At 41.7% G+C, this 18,092-nt stretch overlaps 1 protein-coding gene across 1 annotated transcript in view; it reads left to right on the top strand.

Annotated features, from left to right (window-relative positions):
* The window catches only part of SYN2 (synapsin II), a 350,053-nt gene that overhangs the window by 282,957 nt on the left and 49,004 nt on the right, over positions 1 to 18,092 (top strand). Inside the window, exon 10 of the mRNA XM_088472716.1 lies at positions 12,537 to 12,686. Within this exon, the coding sequence (XP_088328842.1) occupies positions 12,537 to 12,686 (150 nt within the window). The remainder of the gene's footprint in view (positions 1 to 12,536; positions 12,687 to 18,092) is intronic.

The raw sequence follows: 18,092 nt of genomic DNA, 5'->3' as shown, positions 1-18,092 counted from the left end.
ATTCCCTGCCTATGTATATGTTGTTATGCTGTATTCATGCAGTCATTAGATACAGTGATCCGACAATTTAGTTCTAGATGCCTGTTTAGCATGAATGTTGTAGCCCACATTTGCTTCAGCGCACCCTTACTGAACTTTGCCTATGTAAGAACGCCCCACCACAATTCAACCTCCCTTTTCAGATGTAGCTTTAGATATTATCAAAATACTTATGAACTCTACATTGCGTGTGCTCAGTTCCAATGCATGCGTATTGTTAAAACATCCAATATGTGCTCCGCATATTCTACTCTGTACTGCTGCCAGTGAATCTAGGAATGCTCTAGAAACACAAAGGAACTATGCAAAGTGTATGTACAGTATACATAAGGCCTTATCACCAGCTTTAAAGTAGAGATGAGCAGTTTGGTTTTGGCCGGATCTTCCCACCAAATTTGGATTTCAGACCGAGACAAAACGTCATCTTTCATGGACAAAGATGATGTTTTGCCTCGTTCTGAGAAACCCGGACTTGGCAGGAAGATCCGAGCCAAAACGAACCGCTCATCTCTAAACCAGTGCAAAATACATGGCCTTTGTCTCATTATATTAATTTTCCCCTGCAATATGAAGACTTGATCAGGGTCACCGCTGTTTACAAGCCACCCGTCTCTGGAACATGCTACAATAAGTGGACTTCATTTCGGAAATCTCCTAGATACAGTACATATTGATGTCATATATCATCAGCCACACCCAATGCGTTTCTTCACTCAGTGATACTAGTATGTGTGTGTGCGCGTGTTAAACCCAGCGTCTGGTGATGTCTATGCATTCCAGACTTCAGGCTGGTATTGCCTGCAAAGGATTTGCAACAAAGTATTAAAAAGTAAAAGTTACATTTAGGATTGTTTAGTTTGTCCCATTACTTTTGGCCCCTTAAAAAGTGGGAGGCACATATAGAAACCGTTGTAATTCCTACACCGTTCACCTGATTTGGATGTAATTACCCTCAAATTAAATCTGAAAGTCTGCAGTTAAAGCTCATCTTGTTTGTTTCATTTCAATGCCATTGTGGTGGTGAATAGAGGCCAAAATATGAAAATTCTGTCAATGTCCCAATATTTATGCACCTGACTGTAAATATATATATATATATATATATATATATATATATATGTGTGTGTGTGTATATATATGTGTAGTCACATCAAGCGCCTGGTGTGTTGCATAACAATAATAAATTGAAAACAACCATAAAATCTTTGTGAATTAATAATTGTTTGTATAAGTATAGCAAAAGTATAGTGAGTGTTCCTTTACACAAGTGATATTTAAAACAAGTTATTTTGACATATAGCAAACATAAAATTGGATCAGTGGACTTGCACACAATAATAGCAGCGATAATAGTTCTGTTGTGAAAAATACTGCTATAAAGTGCCATGTGATATGTAAACATATACTATAAAATAAATCACTGAGTAGTTCATACAATAAACACCTCAAATTATGCAAATAGATATGTTTAAAACTTAGATATAAAACACAGAGAGAATAATTATTTAAAAAGGGATAAAAAGCATCTTCTTAAAAACAATTTGAATTGATGATAAAAAGATTCAAGGTTCATCAGGCAAGAAAAGGCAGCTTTTCCAACGCGTTAGCAAGGGATATATATATATATATTTATCAAACCAGTCTTCCATAGAGAAGGAGGCGGCACTCATCTGGACTTATATCAAAAAGTAAAGAGCATGATTTAATGAGCCGACGTTTCAAAACCGGAACGGCTTTGTCATCAGGGAGCAGAAGTGAAAAAAATAATGTATTTGTGTATTTTATTTAGGAAGGCACCGTGGCATGAGTTTATATACCTGGAGTGCCCATCAACATGTATACTATATATATATATATATATATATATAAAATGTGTGTATTTCTTACATAATATGGCTATAATTAAAGCTGTTTCCCTATTAAGTATACTAGTAGCACCTTACAAAGTACATAAACAGAAACCGTGTGAACAAATCAATAAAAACAGTGACTTACAGTTCAAAACATTGCAGAACATGGACAAGGATTATAAACCTTGCTTCATCCGCAGTCATATTAACCAAATAAGCAGCAGGGTGGCAGAACCCAAAGGTTTGTAACCGTTGTGGGCAGTGGGGCACAGAAGATGTTATAAGTGAGGGAAGGAAAAGCACATTGTCACGACCCTGTCTAGTTTTCACCTTTTGCCTGTTGACTTACCACTGCCAGCTGTCTTCATGGATCTATATGTGTAATTTGCCTGGAGGATCTGCTCTGATCATGCTGGCTGCAGCACTTCTCTGTATGCATTCCCTTCCACACTGATTTTTCACCTGGGCTCTCCTCTCTGTGAGCATTGCTAGTCTTGATTGGAATCACAGGTATAGTTCTGACTCTAAACTGCAGAGATGTTTGCTCCCTCTGCATATTGTGTACTCCACCACTCAGAATGCTGCTGCCAGACCACTTGACCGTATCCACCAATTCCTGCCTGACCCAGGGTATATACATCCACCCCTGATAGCATTCTGGGCCTGAACATCCCGTTACTTCCCGTGGTGTATGGTTCATGCTGCTTCTGTGTACAAGTGTGTCCCTGACTCCTGCTGACAGCAACCCCAGAAAACCTGCTGGTTCCCAGACCAGTTCATCTCCCCTGGTGCATCCTGAAACCCTGCTACAGCAATACTTGGCAATCCAGAAAACCTGCTACAGCAATACCTGGCAATCCAGAAAACCTGCTACAGCGATACCTGGCAATCCAGAAATCCTGCTAGTTCCCAGGCTAGTGCAACTCCTGTGTTTCAGCATCAGCTGTAAGTGAGTTCCTGTGCTCCTGACCTTAGTCTTGTGTCCTGCTGCTTGCCCTACTCTTGGTTGGTCCCTGGCACCCTGCAAACCACCGTGTTAACCTGCCTTGCTTCCTGCTGTGGATCAACTCCTGCTCCTTCTACCCTGAACCTAAAATTTCCAGACCTACCTATTCCTTCCTGAACCTGTTATTCCCAATTACCCAATCCAGCCTGCACCTGAGTTCCAGCCTTTGTCACAGCATTTCCGGATTACCCTGTTAGGCCCTCAAAATCCCAAACCTACCCATTCCTTCCTAAACCTGTTACTCCCAATTACCCTATCCAGCCTGCACCCGAGTTCCAATCTTTGTCACAGCATTTCCAGATTACCCTGTTTAGCCCTCGTCTCAGCATTACCTGATTTCCCTTCAGTCATTGTCACGTCACTCCAGTCCAGAGTCGAGCTCCAAGTTCATCAGTCCAATCCACGTTACTCCAGTCCGGAGTCAAGTTCCAAGTTCACCAGTTTAACTCGGCAAGTCTTCCTGCTGGTCCCAGTCCGGTTCCTCCAAGTTTCCTACTGGTTCCAAGTTCCTATCATTTACCATCAAAGGCAGTTCTCACTGCCACATAAGTCTTGCAATAGAGCTATTTACGTAGCCTGTGGTTCCAGTCATGCCGGCCTCAGTTGAATGCAACTCATCACCTGAGACAGGTAACTCACAGACACCAATCGTGACACACATGAGGAAGAGGGCCCTGCTCATGAGAGCTTACAATCTACTTGGGTGTGGGGAGAAGGATTCCATGGATAAAGTTTGTATCCAATAGGTAAAATGCATTAAAAGGTACCAGCAAATAATAACTTACAAGCTGTTCTGCAGCAGTGATAAAGAGGCTTGCTTTGACCATAAAGCACCATCAGTGGACTACTGAAGACTGGAAGAATGTCTTAGTAACCGATGAATCATATTTGAAATCTATGGTTCATCACACAGGGTTCTTGAAAGCCATCAAGTAGGCAAAAGGATGGTTCCTCAGTGTGCGACACAAGCTGGCAAACATGGAGGAAGCATGAAGCTCTTTTGCTGGAATCCTGAGTGGAGGATTTGAACAAAGTGACTGGCCCCCTGAACCAAATGGGCTACTGTACCACAGCATTTGCAGTACTATGCAATACCCTCTGGAGTAAGCCAAGTTGGTCAAGGATTTATCCTACAAAAGATAATGACCCAAAACATGCATCCAGGCTATATCAAAACTACCTTTGAGGAGAAGAACAAGACTGTAGACTTTAAATCATGGAATGGGCAGCAAAGTCTTCAGAATTAAACCCCAGCAAGCTGGTTTGTAATGAACCACACAGAAGGGTCAAAGCAAAGCAACAAACACGTTCAACACATTTTGTGGGATCTTCTCCGGCAGTGGGCCTGATTCATCTAATGTTCGTTATTGCGATCGCAGCTGCGATTACACGCAGACCCACTGCGAAAGCATGCTAATGTTTGCAATCGCAATGCTGTCGCAGACCAACATAAGGACGTCCACTTCCCCTTACTCACATCCGTAATACCTTGCAAGTCTGTAAAACCATCGGTAACATAGAGTACCATCGGAGCCTCACGCACAATTAAAACAGGTCTGACCTACTCAGAATTTGCTAACCTCATCGCACGCAGTGAGAGCTCAAGCTGTGTATGCCATCGCAATGAATAATATACGTGCGCCCCTTTAACGGTGTTCAAACGCCTGCGTTTTGCCGAACACCCCCCTCCCCGGTCACCACTCCCAAATGCTCAGTTCCTGTCAATCACTCTGCAATGAGTCTGCGTAGTCTCTGCAATCGCAGTCCGATCGCAGTGTAGCCTACGCATACCACGATGCATGTACAGTACGCAACAATCGTCCGTCTGCATGTGTAATCACAGTTGCGATCCATAATAAATCAGGCCCAGTGTTGGGAATAACTTCCCGAGCAATACATACATTTAAATAAAATGTAAATGAAATAAAACTATTTTATGATTTTTTCAGATTTATTATGTGATCCATCATCAAATTTTCGAGACAATTGAGACAATAATTTGTGTAAATTTAAAACCTATAAAATATTTTTTTTAATGATAGCGTGTGTGTGTGTGTATGTATATATATATATATATATATATATATATATTATACACACGTGTGTGTTTGGATTCTCAATTTCACACCAATTTACTACAGTAAACATTTTGGCGAATTACCACATGACCTTTATTATTTATTTTCAGACGTGGTTATAAATAGTTATTATTTCTAATAAAAGCCATTTATATACACTCACTAAAGATCTTTCTTTTTCTAATAAAAAGGTATTTGCTTAATTTGTGTTTACCTCTACAATTCAGACATTCCACTTTATAACCACCTGGTATTGCTTTCTCTATGTGTATTGAATAGTAGTTTATTTTGAACGTACACTTGATGCTATAAATATCAGAGAAAGTATTACTGTTACATAACCTTATTACTGGCGTCGTGTAAAATTAGAATGAAGCTGCAAAGTTAGAAGCCTCAAATATAGTTCCAACAAATGTTTCATAATAACTAACATTCTTTTTAACATAGACAGCCAGCTATTTAGACATAGTAGCAAGCCACTTTCTTAGGAAAACATCCTTTTTACATGATGGCTCTGACTACTTCTCTTTTAGAAGTATGAAAAGAACAGAGGACGGTTTGTTTGCTAATTGAACTCATCAGCTTGGTCGTCTGGTAATCTGCATAGAAATAGCAATAGAGTATCGGTCAACATAATTTTAATGTTTTCTTTCTATTTATACCTTTATTATTGAAGCAAAAACAGCATGCAAGCTAAAATACAGTAGCTAGATAGATTCGGGTAGTACAATCACAAACCATGGAAATATATTTTAAAGGTATTATTTTGGATATTTTGTGTATTGGAAATATACAAAATAAAAACAAAGAAAATATGCCCAACAATAACAATGATAAACATAAACACTATAGTTATAGCAGTGACTGGCAGTAAGACGCACAAAAAAGGTAAAGAAAAGATCTCTCCCGGGGGATGGCAAAGTGCTTATCAAGTAGTGTGACGGACGGTGATGAATATTTTATTCCATAAGGGTTGGGGAAAGAATGTAGATTTTGCGCTCCCATTTATCAAAAAGAGTTCCACTTTAGCTCCTTGTGGTAAAAGTTATGATCCATTCCATTTTCAAAAATCTGAACTAGCTTGCGGTGATATAATTGGATAGCAGGAGTCGGTTGCTGTATCCTAATTTAAAAGATTTTTTCTTGCCAGCAGCACTAAAAGCCATCAATAGCTTTTTGCCTCCCATGGAAATCTGCTGTCCCTCAGGAAACCATTCCAGAAGGAACATTTAGGATAAGCGAGGGTAGATACGCCCACAGTAATTATCAAAGGAGGAGACAGATGAGAGGAACTGAAGGAAAACGAAGGAGCCATTTTGTCACTCCTATTTGAATTGCTGATGGTTTGGTTACATTTGGATGACTAGAATCCCAACAAAGGAGTGGTAATTTTGCAGGTGATGGAGGAGAGGGTCAAGTTTCAAGATAAAAAGGAGTGAAAGGGGACAGCCCTGCTGAGTACCCCACTGAAGGACAAATCTATCACCTCTCATATCATTATTCACAGGAGAACTGGTTAGAGCAAGAAAAGGAACAAATCAGTACAATAAAGGAAGGATTAAAATCTCTAACTTCCATACTGCATACAAATAATCACTAAATGGAGTCAAATGCCTTGTGTGTCCAGGCTGAGTAGGAGGACCTCAGAGCGAGGGGTAAGCTGAGGCTGCAATTCCAGTCCTTATCCCCACCACTGAATGGCATCCACTAACAAAGCCTAATTGGTGAGAAGTGATAATCTCTGGTAAAATATGTTGACGACTAATGGCCATAATTTTGGATAGTATCTTGAAATCTACATATAATAAGGTGATGGGGCAACAAGTTCCAAGAGTTGGGGGTCCTTCTTAGGTTTCAGGAGAAGTACAGTAGGAGAATCGATAAATGTGGGAAGTAGATGAGCATTGTGTTGAGTAGTGCAATACATTTCCTGGAGAGTAGGGACCAGATTTTTATAATATAATTTTATAATAGTCTTCAGAAAGATAATCAGGTCTCGGAGTTTTGTTAAGGGGCAGATGTAATGGTAAAATTTAATTCCTCCTTTGCTATATCCCCCTCCAGGTGTGCTTTCCGGGAACCCTATGGGGATTCGCCACACGGAGGGGCCTAGAACAAAGCTCATGGTCTACTGTAGAATCACTACTCACTATAAAGATCACAGTAGATATTCTCAAACTTTAGTATATCCTTAGAAGAGGTAGACAAAGATATACAGTTAACAAAAAGTGTGGTGGTTGTTCAGATCAGCTTAATGACTTAGCACAGGTGCTTGTAAAGGGCGGGGTTTACACTGAACACAGAAAAAAGGGATTTGCCTTCCAGCACACTGTTGCAAAATCAACAAAAAATACTTAAATCCTTCATGATAATAGAGATTCAGAGGTATTAGTTACATACATTTGCAAATATATGAATAAGCGCCAGGCCAATCGTCAAGGCTCCTCTATACTGGCGTCCCTAACATTAAGGGGTTCACGTCCGAGAAGCAGGGTACCCCAAAAAAATTCCAGCCAAGGACCATCCCCAGGGCATCACACGAAAAGGGGAAAAAAGGTGATAGTGAAGTGTAAAGGATAGATGTGTAAGGATAAATCAGTAAGTGTTAATGTAATCTGAAAGAATTAAAATAACATAAATAATAAACAAACAATTAGAAAAGTGATAAAAATATTCTATGTGAATTAAATGGTGATGCCCTGAAAAAGGTCCAGCCAGAACAACTCCGGGGGCCCCACTCCCAAACGCTCACCCCAAAATAATTATTGCTACATAATAGTAGCACCCACTCTGGGTCATATAATTACAAAATTGGTGTACTGCATGATAACAGCACATGTATATGCTGAGAGCTAACTCACCTTGGAGGTACTCCAAAAAACCTCCACATGGCACTATAAGGACCAGCACCTCCTCCTAATGCTGGCTCCCTTCATGCCTCTCAAGACTGCCAACAAAAAGTGTGGTGGTTGCTCAGATCAGCTTAATGACTTAGCACAGGTGCTTGTAAAGGGCGGGGTTTACACTGAACACAGAAAAAAGGGATTTGCCCTCCAGCATACTGTAGCAAAATCAACAAAAAATACTTAAATCCTAGACAATATTAGAGATTCAGAGGTATTCATTACATACATTTGCAAATATATGAATAAGCACCAGGCCAATTGTCAAGGCACCTCTATAGTGAAGTGTACTCCTTTACACTTCACTATCACCTTTTTTCCCCTTTTTGTGTGATGCCCTGGGGAATGGTCCTTGGCTGGAATTTTTTTGGGGTACCCTGCTTCTCGGACCTGAACCCCTTAATGTTAGGGACCCCAGTATAGAGGATCATTGACGATTGGCCTGGTGCTTATTCATATATTTGCAAATGTATGTAACTAATACCTCTGAATCTATTATTATGTAGGATTTAAGTATTTTTTGTTGATTTTGCTACAGTGTGCTGGAGGGCAAATCCCTTTTTTCTGTGTAAAGATATACAGTTTACAGCTACAATATATTTGCATTTATAGTTAGGTTTTTTTTAATTCGGACCAGAAGACGCCCCAGCTTATTTCCCCAGCAGTAATATTTTCATCTGCTGATGAATAGTGAATTATGTGCTTTGGTTAATAAAAAGTTTTCTAGGAATTGCTTGGTCTGTTTATAATGTGTGAGGTGAGCTTTCAAAGGGATGGCGGAGTAAGTATTAAAAGCCAAGGCTAGAGCATTACGCAAAGAAATGTAAACTTGCTTAGCCTTGCATTTTTTCCCTGAGACATATCCAATGATCCGACCATTCAAGATTGATTTAGAAATCTCCCAAAAGAGGACTGGGTTGTCCCACTGGTTTATATTCGAATCCCAATATTCTGTCTAAGCAGCATTTATAACAGTGTTAAAATCATCGAAGTCCGATAAGTATGAAGGAAACAACTATTGATGATTAATAGATAATGTTGGCAAGGGATGAAGTGATAGCTTTTGGGGAATGTTCAGAAATCACTAAATAGTGTACTTCCACAATTCTCAATTGATCAAGGAGATGGTCAGACAAAAGGAGGTAGTCAGTGTGCGTGAGAAGGACCGGTGGACTGCTGAGTAATATAATGGAACATTCAGAAGGCACCAGAAATCTGTAAGATGATGGGTAGAGGACATTGTAGGAATATGATGCCAGTGATAAGAAGCAAGGTCTCGTGATGGGCTAGACTTATCCATTGCTGGGTTGGCTACAACATTAAAATCACTGCCCATGGAAATATTTCTAGGATCCTTCTGTGCCAGAAGCTATGTAACAGTTTGAATAAAGGGTGCTGCATCAATATTTGGGTTGTAAATGTTCACCAAAGTATAACAGGATTGGAAAATATCAACCTCCAATATAATATATATTCCAATTGGGTAAATTTTTTGATTAATCATTGTATATGGGAGTTGTCGGCAAAAGAAAATGGCCACACCCCGGGACTTTGAGCGATACGTGGTCAAAATGCAAAAGTCAATCCACGGGCCTTTGAGGCTGGAAAAAGCCAAGGAAACCCACTGTGTCTCCTGCAAAAACAAGACTTCGGGACATAATCATTTTGCATGAGTAATCACCCTCTTTTAACGGTTGAATTAATGCCACTAACATTCCAGGAGACAACCTTTTAAATGAACCAGGTGACTCCTGAGCAGAGGCATTAGACTGGGAGAATGTCATGGCTATCCCAAAAACTCAGAAAGGGGTGTTTGGTCTGCAGACATGGGTCAAGGAGGCTGAGGGAAAAAACAATTGAAAATGAGATGTATATATATACTACAGAAAAATCAAATCTGTACTCATAACTTGGGAGGCAGAGAGTGCAGAACCAAGAAAAGGCAAACCAGCAGAATTTGGGCACCGTGTCCCACAGGAGAGACCTTGGTGACCATAAAACGTTATCAATTTTAGTACAGGGGGTGCACAAAGCAAAACATCCATTTTCAAAAATGTTTCCAACTACGTTAAACTGGCCATGTCTAGATAGAACAGTGCAAGCCAGAAACATATACTAACAAAAATAAGACAAAACTAGGTAAATTCAACCTGATTATTGTTGAAGGACTCTTAAGGGAACATCCATTCATATGAGTACCAGAGAGAGTTAGGGCGCTCGTTTATTATAAACAGAAAGAGGTAACTAAACCCCCTATGAAAGTACTATGAGGAATATGTCAGATATAAACAATGGGGAAACCTACATCAGGGGGAATTGGGAGGTGATCTACAGAGCATAAAGTGTTGTTTAGCTAAGGTTGGGTTGTCAGAGAACAAGGTTTGCCCACTATCTACCTAAGTTAAGCTAAAATAAGGCAAACTTTTTGATATGCTGGTGAAGGTGTTTACAGAACTCAGAAATTTCCCAACCTTTTTGTGACCCCAAATTGGAATAATATTGAAGCATCCACCTCGGAATCAAGCCCCTTGTGTTAACTTGCTCAAATTTTTTATCCATAAGGGTAATAAAGTAGTTGGAAACTTCTCTTGCAGTATCCACTAAAGAAGCTTGAGGAAGGCTTATAACAGACAGTAGCCTTAGGGGTCTCCAGAGTGGATCATGACGGAAAAGGAGAAGACAACTTGTTGGCACTGGATTCATTTTTGGAAATTTTGGAGACCGTAGAATTCTGAGATACCCTAGGGGATGATGGCCTGCCAAGTAATTTGTCCATGTAAATCAGAGGTCAGAAATTAGCAAAAATCAGTAATGATGATCACCTCACTATATGGAGTGCTCTCAAAAAATGAAAAGGTTACATTAATTGTATGGTAACATCTCATAATTATTCCCCCTAGGTATTCTATAGGATGAGTTTTGGGGTCAATAGTACAGTGACCAACAGTGGACAACCAGATATAATGCAACAATATAAACAAAGATAATGTAGTATAGAACGCACAATATTAGTACAGTTTGACACTTGGCTGTGAAGTAAAAATCTAGGTTAATACCACCAGTGTGTGAGAAGTAGGCAAGAAATATAGCCTAAACTAGAGAAAAAACTGCAGTAACTATGTCATTTAATGTGCCTCCACTAGTTGGCAATATAAAGGAATAGTGCAGTGGTTCGGTGTCTTGCTAGTAAAAGCATTTTTCTTTCAAATATCGGGCATAAACACAAACAAAAGTGTTAGGTTTCACAACACAACACTTAATAAATAACTCCCCTGGTGTTACACATGCTCGGCAGAAGACCAGGAAGTAATGGTGAGTCTACTTGCTCTAGAGGAAATACAGCTGCTTAAGATGATGTTAATAATGTTTATTAAGTCTTCCTGCATCATGCCCCCTGTGCATTACTTATCCTAGTTGCATTGTCTAGCGCAGCATCGGATACTCTGCGGGAACATCGGTTGGCTAAGGTGACCCATGGTGTCACGCAAGCCGGCCACCGCAGATGAGAGGAAGAGGCCAGGAAATCTCCATCAGCCGACGGAGATCCTGGTCTCTTCCCTCCCTCTGAATGGCGATGACACGCCTCCATTTCGGGAAACTGAGGCTGTCGCTGCCCCCTCCCTGCCCACAAATGGCAGCAGACGTTCATCAATGACAGTTTGCTGCCAATCTGCGTGCGGGATCGCAGAACCGTTTTGCACATGCACAGAACGGGCAGTGCGCCTGCGCAGATTCACGATCATCGGGAATCTGCATTTAGCAGAGACGGGACAGTCTAGATTGAGGGCTCTGCCTTACCTTGCTGCACGCAAGTATGTTTTGTCCTTGATGGGAAAGTTTGGAGGTAATGCGTGAATGGGTTTCACACACATCTGACACTACCCATAATGGCATGACAGTGATCCCTGTCCTTAGTCATGGATCTGCAATCTTGGGAGGAGTGACATTACCACTCTATTACCAATAAAGTGAAAAAACGAAACTTTCAGGCACTGTTACTGTGAAATCACTACCCCCGTGTATGAAGCCACCATTGTACGCAGAGTATTTCAGTAAAGCAAGTCTGTCAAGCTGTCATTTTGAGTTTGCGGTGTTCGAGAAGCACTTACCTCCTCACATAGTAACCTGCTGCAGATTTGGTTAGATTTATCGTCCTCAAACATATATAGACCATTGCTAAAGGTGTATGTTACATAAAATACATCTTCTGCCCAGAAGCATAGCTAGGGGCAGTGCAGGGGGAGAAAAACAAAATGGAATTTATTAAAACAAAACAAAAAAAATCTTTATTGTCAGTAAAAGATTGTAGCAACTTGACTACAATGTGCTCTTCCAGAATGGCATCGCAACAGCAATATCACAAGTTTTACCCCATAGCGGTGCCCAGAAAACTTGTCATGTACAGGGTACCGTAATGGGTAACTATGTGCACAGGCGAATATCACTGGGTATTTGGAGGCACATTAGTGACTTTGCCCTAGGTGTTTTTCAAAATGTACATGCACATGTATAATGCTATTTGTTGCAAGACACATTGTTTATTAAATGCAAGGAGAATAAAAACCAAAGCATTTTTTATTTCTAATATAGATTATTAGTGTTATGGAGCCTCTAAAGTTCTTACCAAATGGATATAAAGCTGTGTTTTCTTTCTTTTCAGGTTATGGATTGTACAATGCCAGTGATGGGTGAACATCAAGTGGAGGATCGACAACTAATCGCTGATTTAGTTGTTAACAAGATGAATCAGGCTCTGTCCAAAACGCCTATTCCTTCCCCGCAGAGATCAACAGCAACCGCACAGCCACAGGTACAAAGTTTACTATGTAATGTAATATGCAGCGTACATACACAGAGCACTCACCCTTACCATCATTTTCCTGCCTGCCATTCTGTGACTGTCCCACACTTCAAAGACAGCTACTGTAGATTCTACGTCACCTGGCCCTACACCCGCAGTGTTCTAAGCTTTGGCTTTTGCCCGCAGAGGTTCCTGACTTGAATGTCAGTTTATATTTTGTGACCCAAAATATAGCTCAAACTATCTATTTCACTATGGTGGCAACAGATGGCCAAGTCTGTCCACAAACAAACCGTTATTGCAATTCAAGAAGAATATATACAGTATTTGCTTTGATAGAGTAAATTTAGAATTACAGAGAAAACACAAGTTGGTAGGCAGAAGATCAGTGCCAGGTTTAGAAAGATAACCAAAATTAGGGTTATATGGAAGTGCACCACCAGATTTAGAAAGATAAGTACAACAGAAGCGCACGGCCATAGATAGACAGAAGGGACGGCTGGAGATAGCCAGAAGGGACGGCTGGAGTTAGCCAGAAGCGCACGGTCATAGATAGACAGACTGAAGGGACGGCTGGAGATGGACGAAAGTGCCCGGTCGGAGAAAGACCAAAGTTCCCAGCCAGTGATAGACAGAAGCTTCCAGCCAGGGACAGACAGAAGCAAACGGTCTGATATAGATAGAAGCCAGGGCCGGAACTAAGTGTGCAAGCGGTGTTGTCATGCAGGACCCTGGGAATGGCACCGTTGTTGCCCCACGGCACATGCATTTGGCTTGCAGGGTGCCTGGAATGGTACCCTGCAGGTTGTAGTGCAGGTCCTTTGAACGCTCCAAGCACACAGCCAGTTGCAGCAAATAGATCGTCTCGGTGCCCCAGGTCCCACGCTGATCGGCTTTCTCGCTCAATCTGTGTACGAATTGCTGCCTTACAGCGGCCGCAGCTTTATCTCACTCCAAGCTTCATCTGCAACTGTATGTGTTTAAAACTAATTAATTTTTTTTGGTGCAATATATATTTATTATATTTTTATAAAATATATCACAAAATCACCAGAAACAGTATAACAAAATGTGAAGTAGGAACCACATACCACATAGATAAGACATAGAAATAAATCCACATCATAACAACCGTTTTCAAAAAATATTCGACATAAAACAAACAAAATATTGAAAACAGACAAGAGTCCAACACAAATACAAACAGTACAAATAGGGAAGGGAGTGGAGTTGGGGAGGGAGGGAGAGTTGGTAAACCGAAAATAATAATATTATTGAAAAGGTATTCTTAGAAGAGGCGGCATTTAGCAGGAGCAGTTACATTGAAACTATCAAGGTTATCTGGGCTCATGCAGCATACCTTAGATATTCCAGCCAAGGGTGCCAGGTGGAAATAAACTCCTGATTACTCTCTGGGCTCACTCGGAGGTCCTCCATAGACACATACAAATCTATACGGGCGAACCATTCCTTAAGTGTGGGAGGGGAAGTAGATCACCAGCGAACTGGGATCACAGCTTTCGCTGCACTATTAAATAACTTTAGTAGGGACTTTTTATAAGTTATGAGAGAGCCAGGGAATACATTAAGAAGCCAGAAAGAGGGATCATTGGGAGTTTCCTTACCCACAATACACTTAGCAATAGAAATCACCTGGTTCCAAAGCCATAGTAGACTGCAATCCCACCAAATGTGCAGAGGGGATCCTGTCTCCCTATCACATCGCCAACAGTTATCCGATAGCACAGGGAAACATCCTTGACAGCGTAAGAGGGCATCTGTACCAGCGAGATAAGACCTTAAATTATGTCTCAATCACAGAGTAACTAACGGAACTAACAAAAGTGTTTTGAAAAATTCTATTCCAGTCACGATCTTCTAAATCAAGGTGTAAATCTCACTCCCAGTCTTTAGCATATTTGGGTAGGGCAGAGTACATGTGTTCAACCAATAGTGCGTAGCCCCTCGAGAGAGAGAGAGAGAGAGAGAGAGAATGTGCCGGGCGCAAAAGGGCCAGACACATGTCCTAAAAGGGTGTCAAAGGTCTGGAACAAGCTGCACGAACCTCCTTCCTTTGTAGAAAATGGGGGAAGAGCCCACTTAGCCTGCAGAGTAGAGAAGGAGGATACGCTCCCTCCATCCACCAGCTGGCCAACTCATTGCACTCCCTGACGCCAAATGGCAAATGCAGAACCAACAACACCTGGGGGGGGAAGGCAGGGTTACTGAAAAGAGGGGTCAGAGGGGAGAATATGGAGGATATGTAAGAAGAGTCTATTCCAACTGGCATGGGTAGGGTGGGATGGGAGATTACAGGAACTTTGGACCGCCAGGGGTACATCGCAATATGTATGGGAAGAGATTGACTCTCAAGTTGAACCCACTGCTTAGTATCAGTTGTCCGTGACCACTCCATTATCCTACCCAGTACAACAGCGTCATAATAGGATAGCTGAAGTCCCCCCATGTGCCTATGTCTAAAAAGGATTGCATGTTGAAACCAAGGTCTTTTGTTTCCCCATACAAAGTCTCTGACGATATTATGTAACTCCCAGAACCAAAACTTGGGGATATGGATAGGCAAGGTTTGGAGAACGAATTCATTTTGATTGCACTAATTCTACCTAACCATGAGAGCCTCTTGGCACCCCAGTCTTTCAGTTCAGAGCGAAGTGTAAGGAGCAACGGTTTAAAATTAACATCAAACAGATGGAAAGGGTCCGTATGTGAGGTAACTCCAAGGTACTTGAGGCTAGTGGCATGCCAGATAAAGGGTGCAGAATGTTTGAGCCCTTCAATAGAGTGAGGGGGAGCCAATACATTCACTGCTATAGATTTAGAAAAATTGACTTTGAAGTTAGAAAGGGAGCCAAATTGCTGAAACTCTGCCATCAGGTTGGGATTGATACGATCGGATTGGACAAGACAGCCAGTAGGTCGTCTGCAAACAGTGCTAGTTTATAGTCAGTGTCACCCCCTTTAAAACCAGTGATATTTGAATTGAGTCGGCTAGTGCACACAATATAAAAATAATTGGGGAAAGGGGACACCTAGTGCCGTTTTTAATCCGGACCGGGTCCGAAAGGGCCCCGTTCATTCTAATCCGAGCGGTGGGGAAACTATAGAGTGCTAGTATACATTGAAGGCCCACATGCAAGTGTCTCAAAACCCCTTCCATAAATATCCAGCTATCCTATCAAATGCCTTCTCGGCGTCTGTAGAAAGCATCACAACTGGGACGGAGCCCGCCAGAAGTAAGATGAATTATATCTATAGCTTTAAAAGTATTATCACGTGCCTCCCTCCCAGTTACAAAACCCACCTGGTCCATGTGAATTAAGGTAGGAAGCAACAACTTAATTCTATTCGCAATAAGTTTCACAAACAATTTAACATCGCTATTAAGAAGGGATATTGGGTGATAACTAGCACATTGAGTTGGCTCCTTACCTGTCTTGGGGATTACAGTGATGTGAGCTTCCAAAAATTGGGGAGCATTTTAGGCAAGAGAGAGTCCTTAAAGAGTTTGTAGTAAGGTATGGGGAAGCCATCCGAGCCAGGATTTTTTCCGGAAGACGTATCTTTAAGGGCTGCCTCGAGCTCCAAAAGTGAAAAAGGAGAGTCCAACCAGATACTATCCTTCTCCGCCAACTTGGGAAGACCAGATTTATGGAGATATTTGACCACAAGTTCCTGAGTAGAAGCTAGTAATTCAGGAGACAATGGGTCTCGTAGGTTATATAATTTGGTATAATAGGAGTGGAATGTGTCAGCATTATCACGGGAAAGATGGCGGTGAACCCCTTCAGAATCTCTGACTATTTGAATGTGCAAAGTGGCTCTTTGGGCCTGCAAACCTCTCGCAAGTAACCTACACGGCTTATTACCCCATTGAAAATAGCGGATTCTTCAAAGTCGGTAGTCTTTTTTTTTTTAATATTGTCAAATAGCAAAGCATTAAGGGCAGACCTAGTCTCAGTCAGATCAGAAAGAACCTGAGGGGAAGAAAAAGAGAACTTATGTGTTGTTTCCAACACTCTCAGCTGTTGGAGCAGGGCAAGTTTCCTCCCCATACCACTCTTAATCATTGAGCCTAGTTGAATAAATTTCCCACGTAACACACATTTGTGGGTCTTCCACACCGTGACCCCGGAAACTTCGGGCGTCTCATTAGAGGAAAAATTGTCAGTAATCGGCTCGACCAATTGAGATTTTCAACGTGGGTCAGCCAGAATTTGTTCGTTAAGACGCCACATGCACTGCTTAAAATAGGGGCATGAGGTCTCAAGGGTCAAGGAAATGGGGGCATGGTCCAACCATGTAATAAGGCCTATAGTAGTGGACTGAATGAGATGTAAAAGCTATGTGGGAGTAGGAAATAGTCTAACCTGGAGGATACATTATGGGGTTGTGAGTAAATAGTCCCTGTCCCCCGGGTGTTGAAGGCGCCAAACGTCAACCAACTGGTGGTCATGAAGAGCACGCCTCACCTTACGATGGGAAGCCAACGAAGGCCTAGCGGGTGTTCCTGAAACATCTATTTCTGGCTGGAGAGACCAGTTCAAGTCACCAACAATGACGGAATACCTAAGACCAGCGGGGCAATCCGATCCAAGACTCTAGAGAGAAAAGCTGACTTATTCTGGTTGAGAACATAGAGGTTGACAAATGTATAAAGTTGCCTGCTTGCACTGACGACGGTAGTTGGTCGATAACAACCATACGTGGCCGCGCATCGACCATCGTATGGTCGTTTGTAGGGGCCAGAAAATGTAACGATAGGATCGTTATCGTTAAACTCTGACAGCTTATCTGACCGCGTGTACGCACCATAAGACGTAAAATTTTAAGAAAGCTACGGTATGCTGGTTCTCTCGGTTTATCTCAGTTGCACCAGGCATCTTGCGCAACATGGTGTATAGACTCTTGGTGTATGAGGACACATTTGTACTTCCTATTGCCGGCAGCCCCACCCCCCAGCGTGACATCATGACGTTACGTGTTCGGTCAGCAAGACTGGCATAGGGCACGCAATCGCCCTGCTGTTGCACTGCCCCTATCTTAGTGCTAGGGCACCATAATTTCGTTATACGAAAACAGACCCAAATGGCCTTGGCACCTCCACATCGTTCTTCCCAAAATGCCTCCACATACCCTCACTTGCTCCAAAATGCCAATGAAACCTACTAGCTCCAAAGCCCAATGAAACCTACTCACTCAAAAATCCTACCATATACCAAACATACCTCACTGAGAGCCCAGGATGAAAGCTCACTAAGCCACTGGTAGCCTGCGGGCTAACTGTGGCCATCCTTTGTTTATGACTATGAATCCATAATCAAAAGAACACTTTTTGTTGTTTATAGTACACATAAGGAACAATACTCATCACTTTCTTCTTAAATCTTGAACTCG

The sequence above is a fragment of the Taudactylus pleione genome, unplaced genomic scaffold (assembly GCF_031769625.1).
Source record: "Taudactylus pleione unplaced genomic scaffold, aTauple2 ptg000128l, whole genome shotgun sequence".
NCBI classification, from domain to species: Eukaryota; Metazoa; Chordata; class Amphibia; order Anura; family Myobatrachidae; genus Taudactylus; species Taudactylus pleione.
This window is presented reverse-complemented; position numbering and strand designations above follow the sequence as displayed.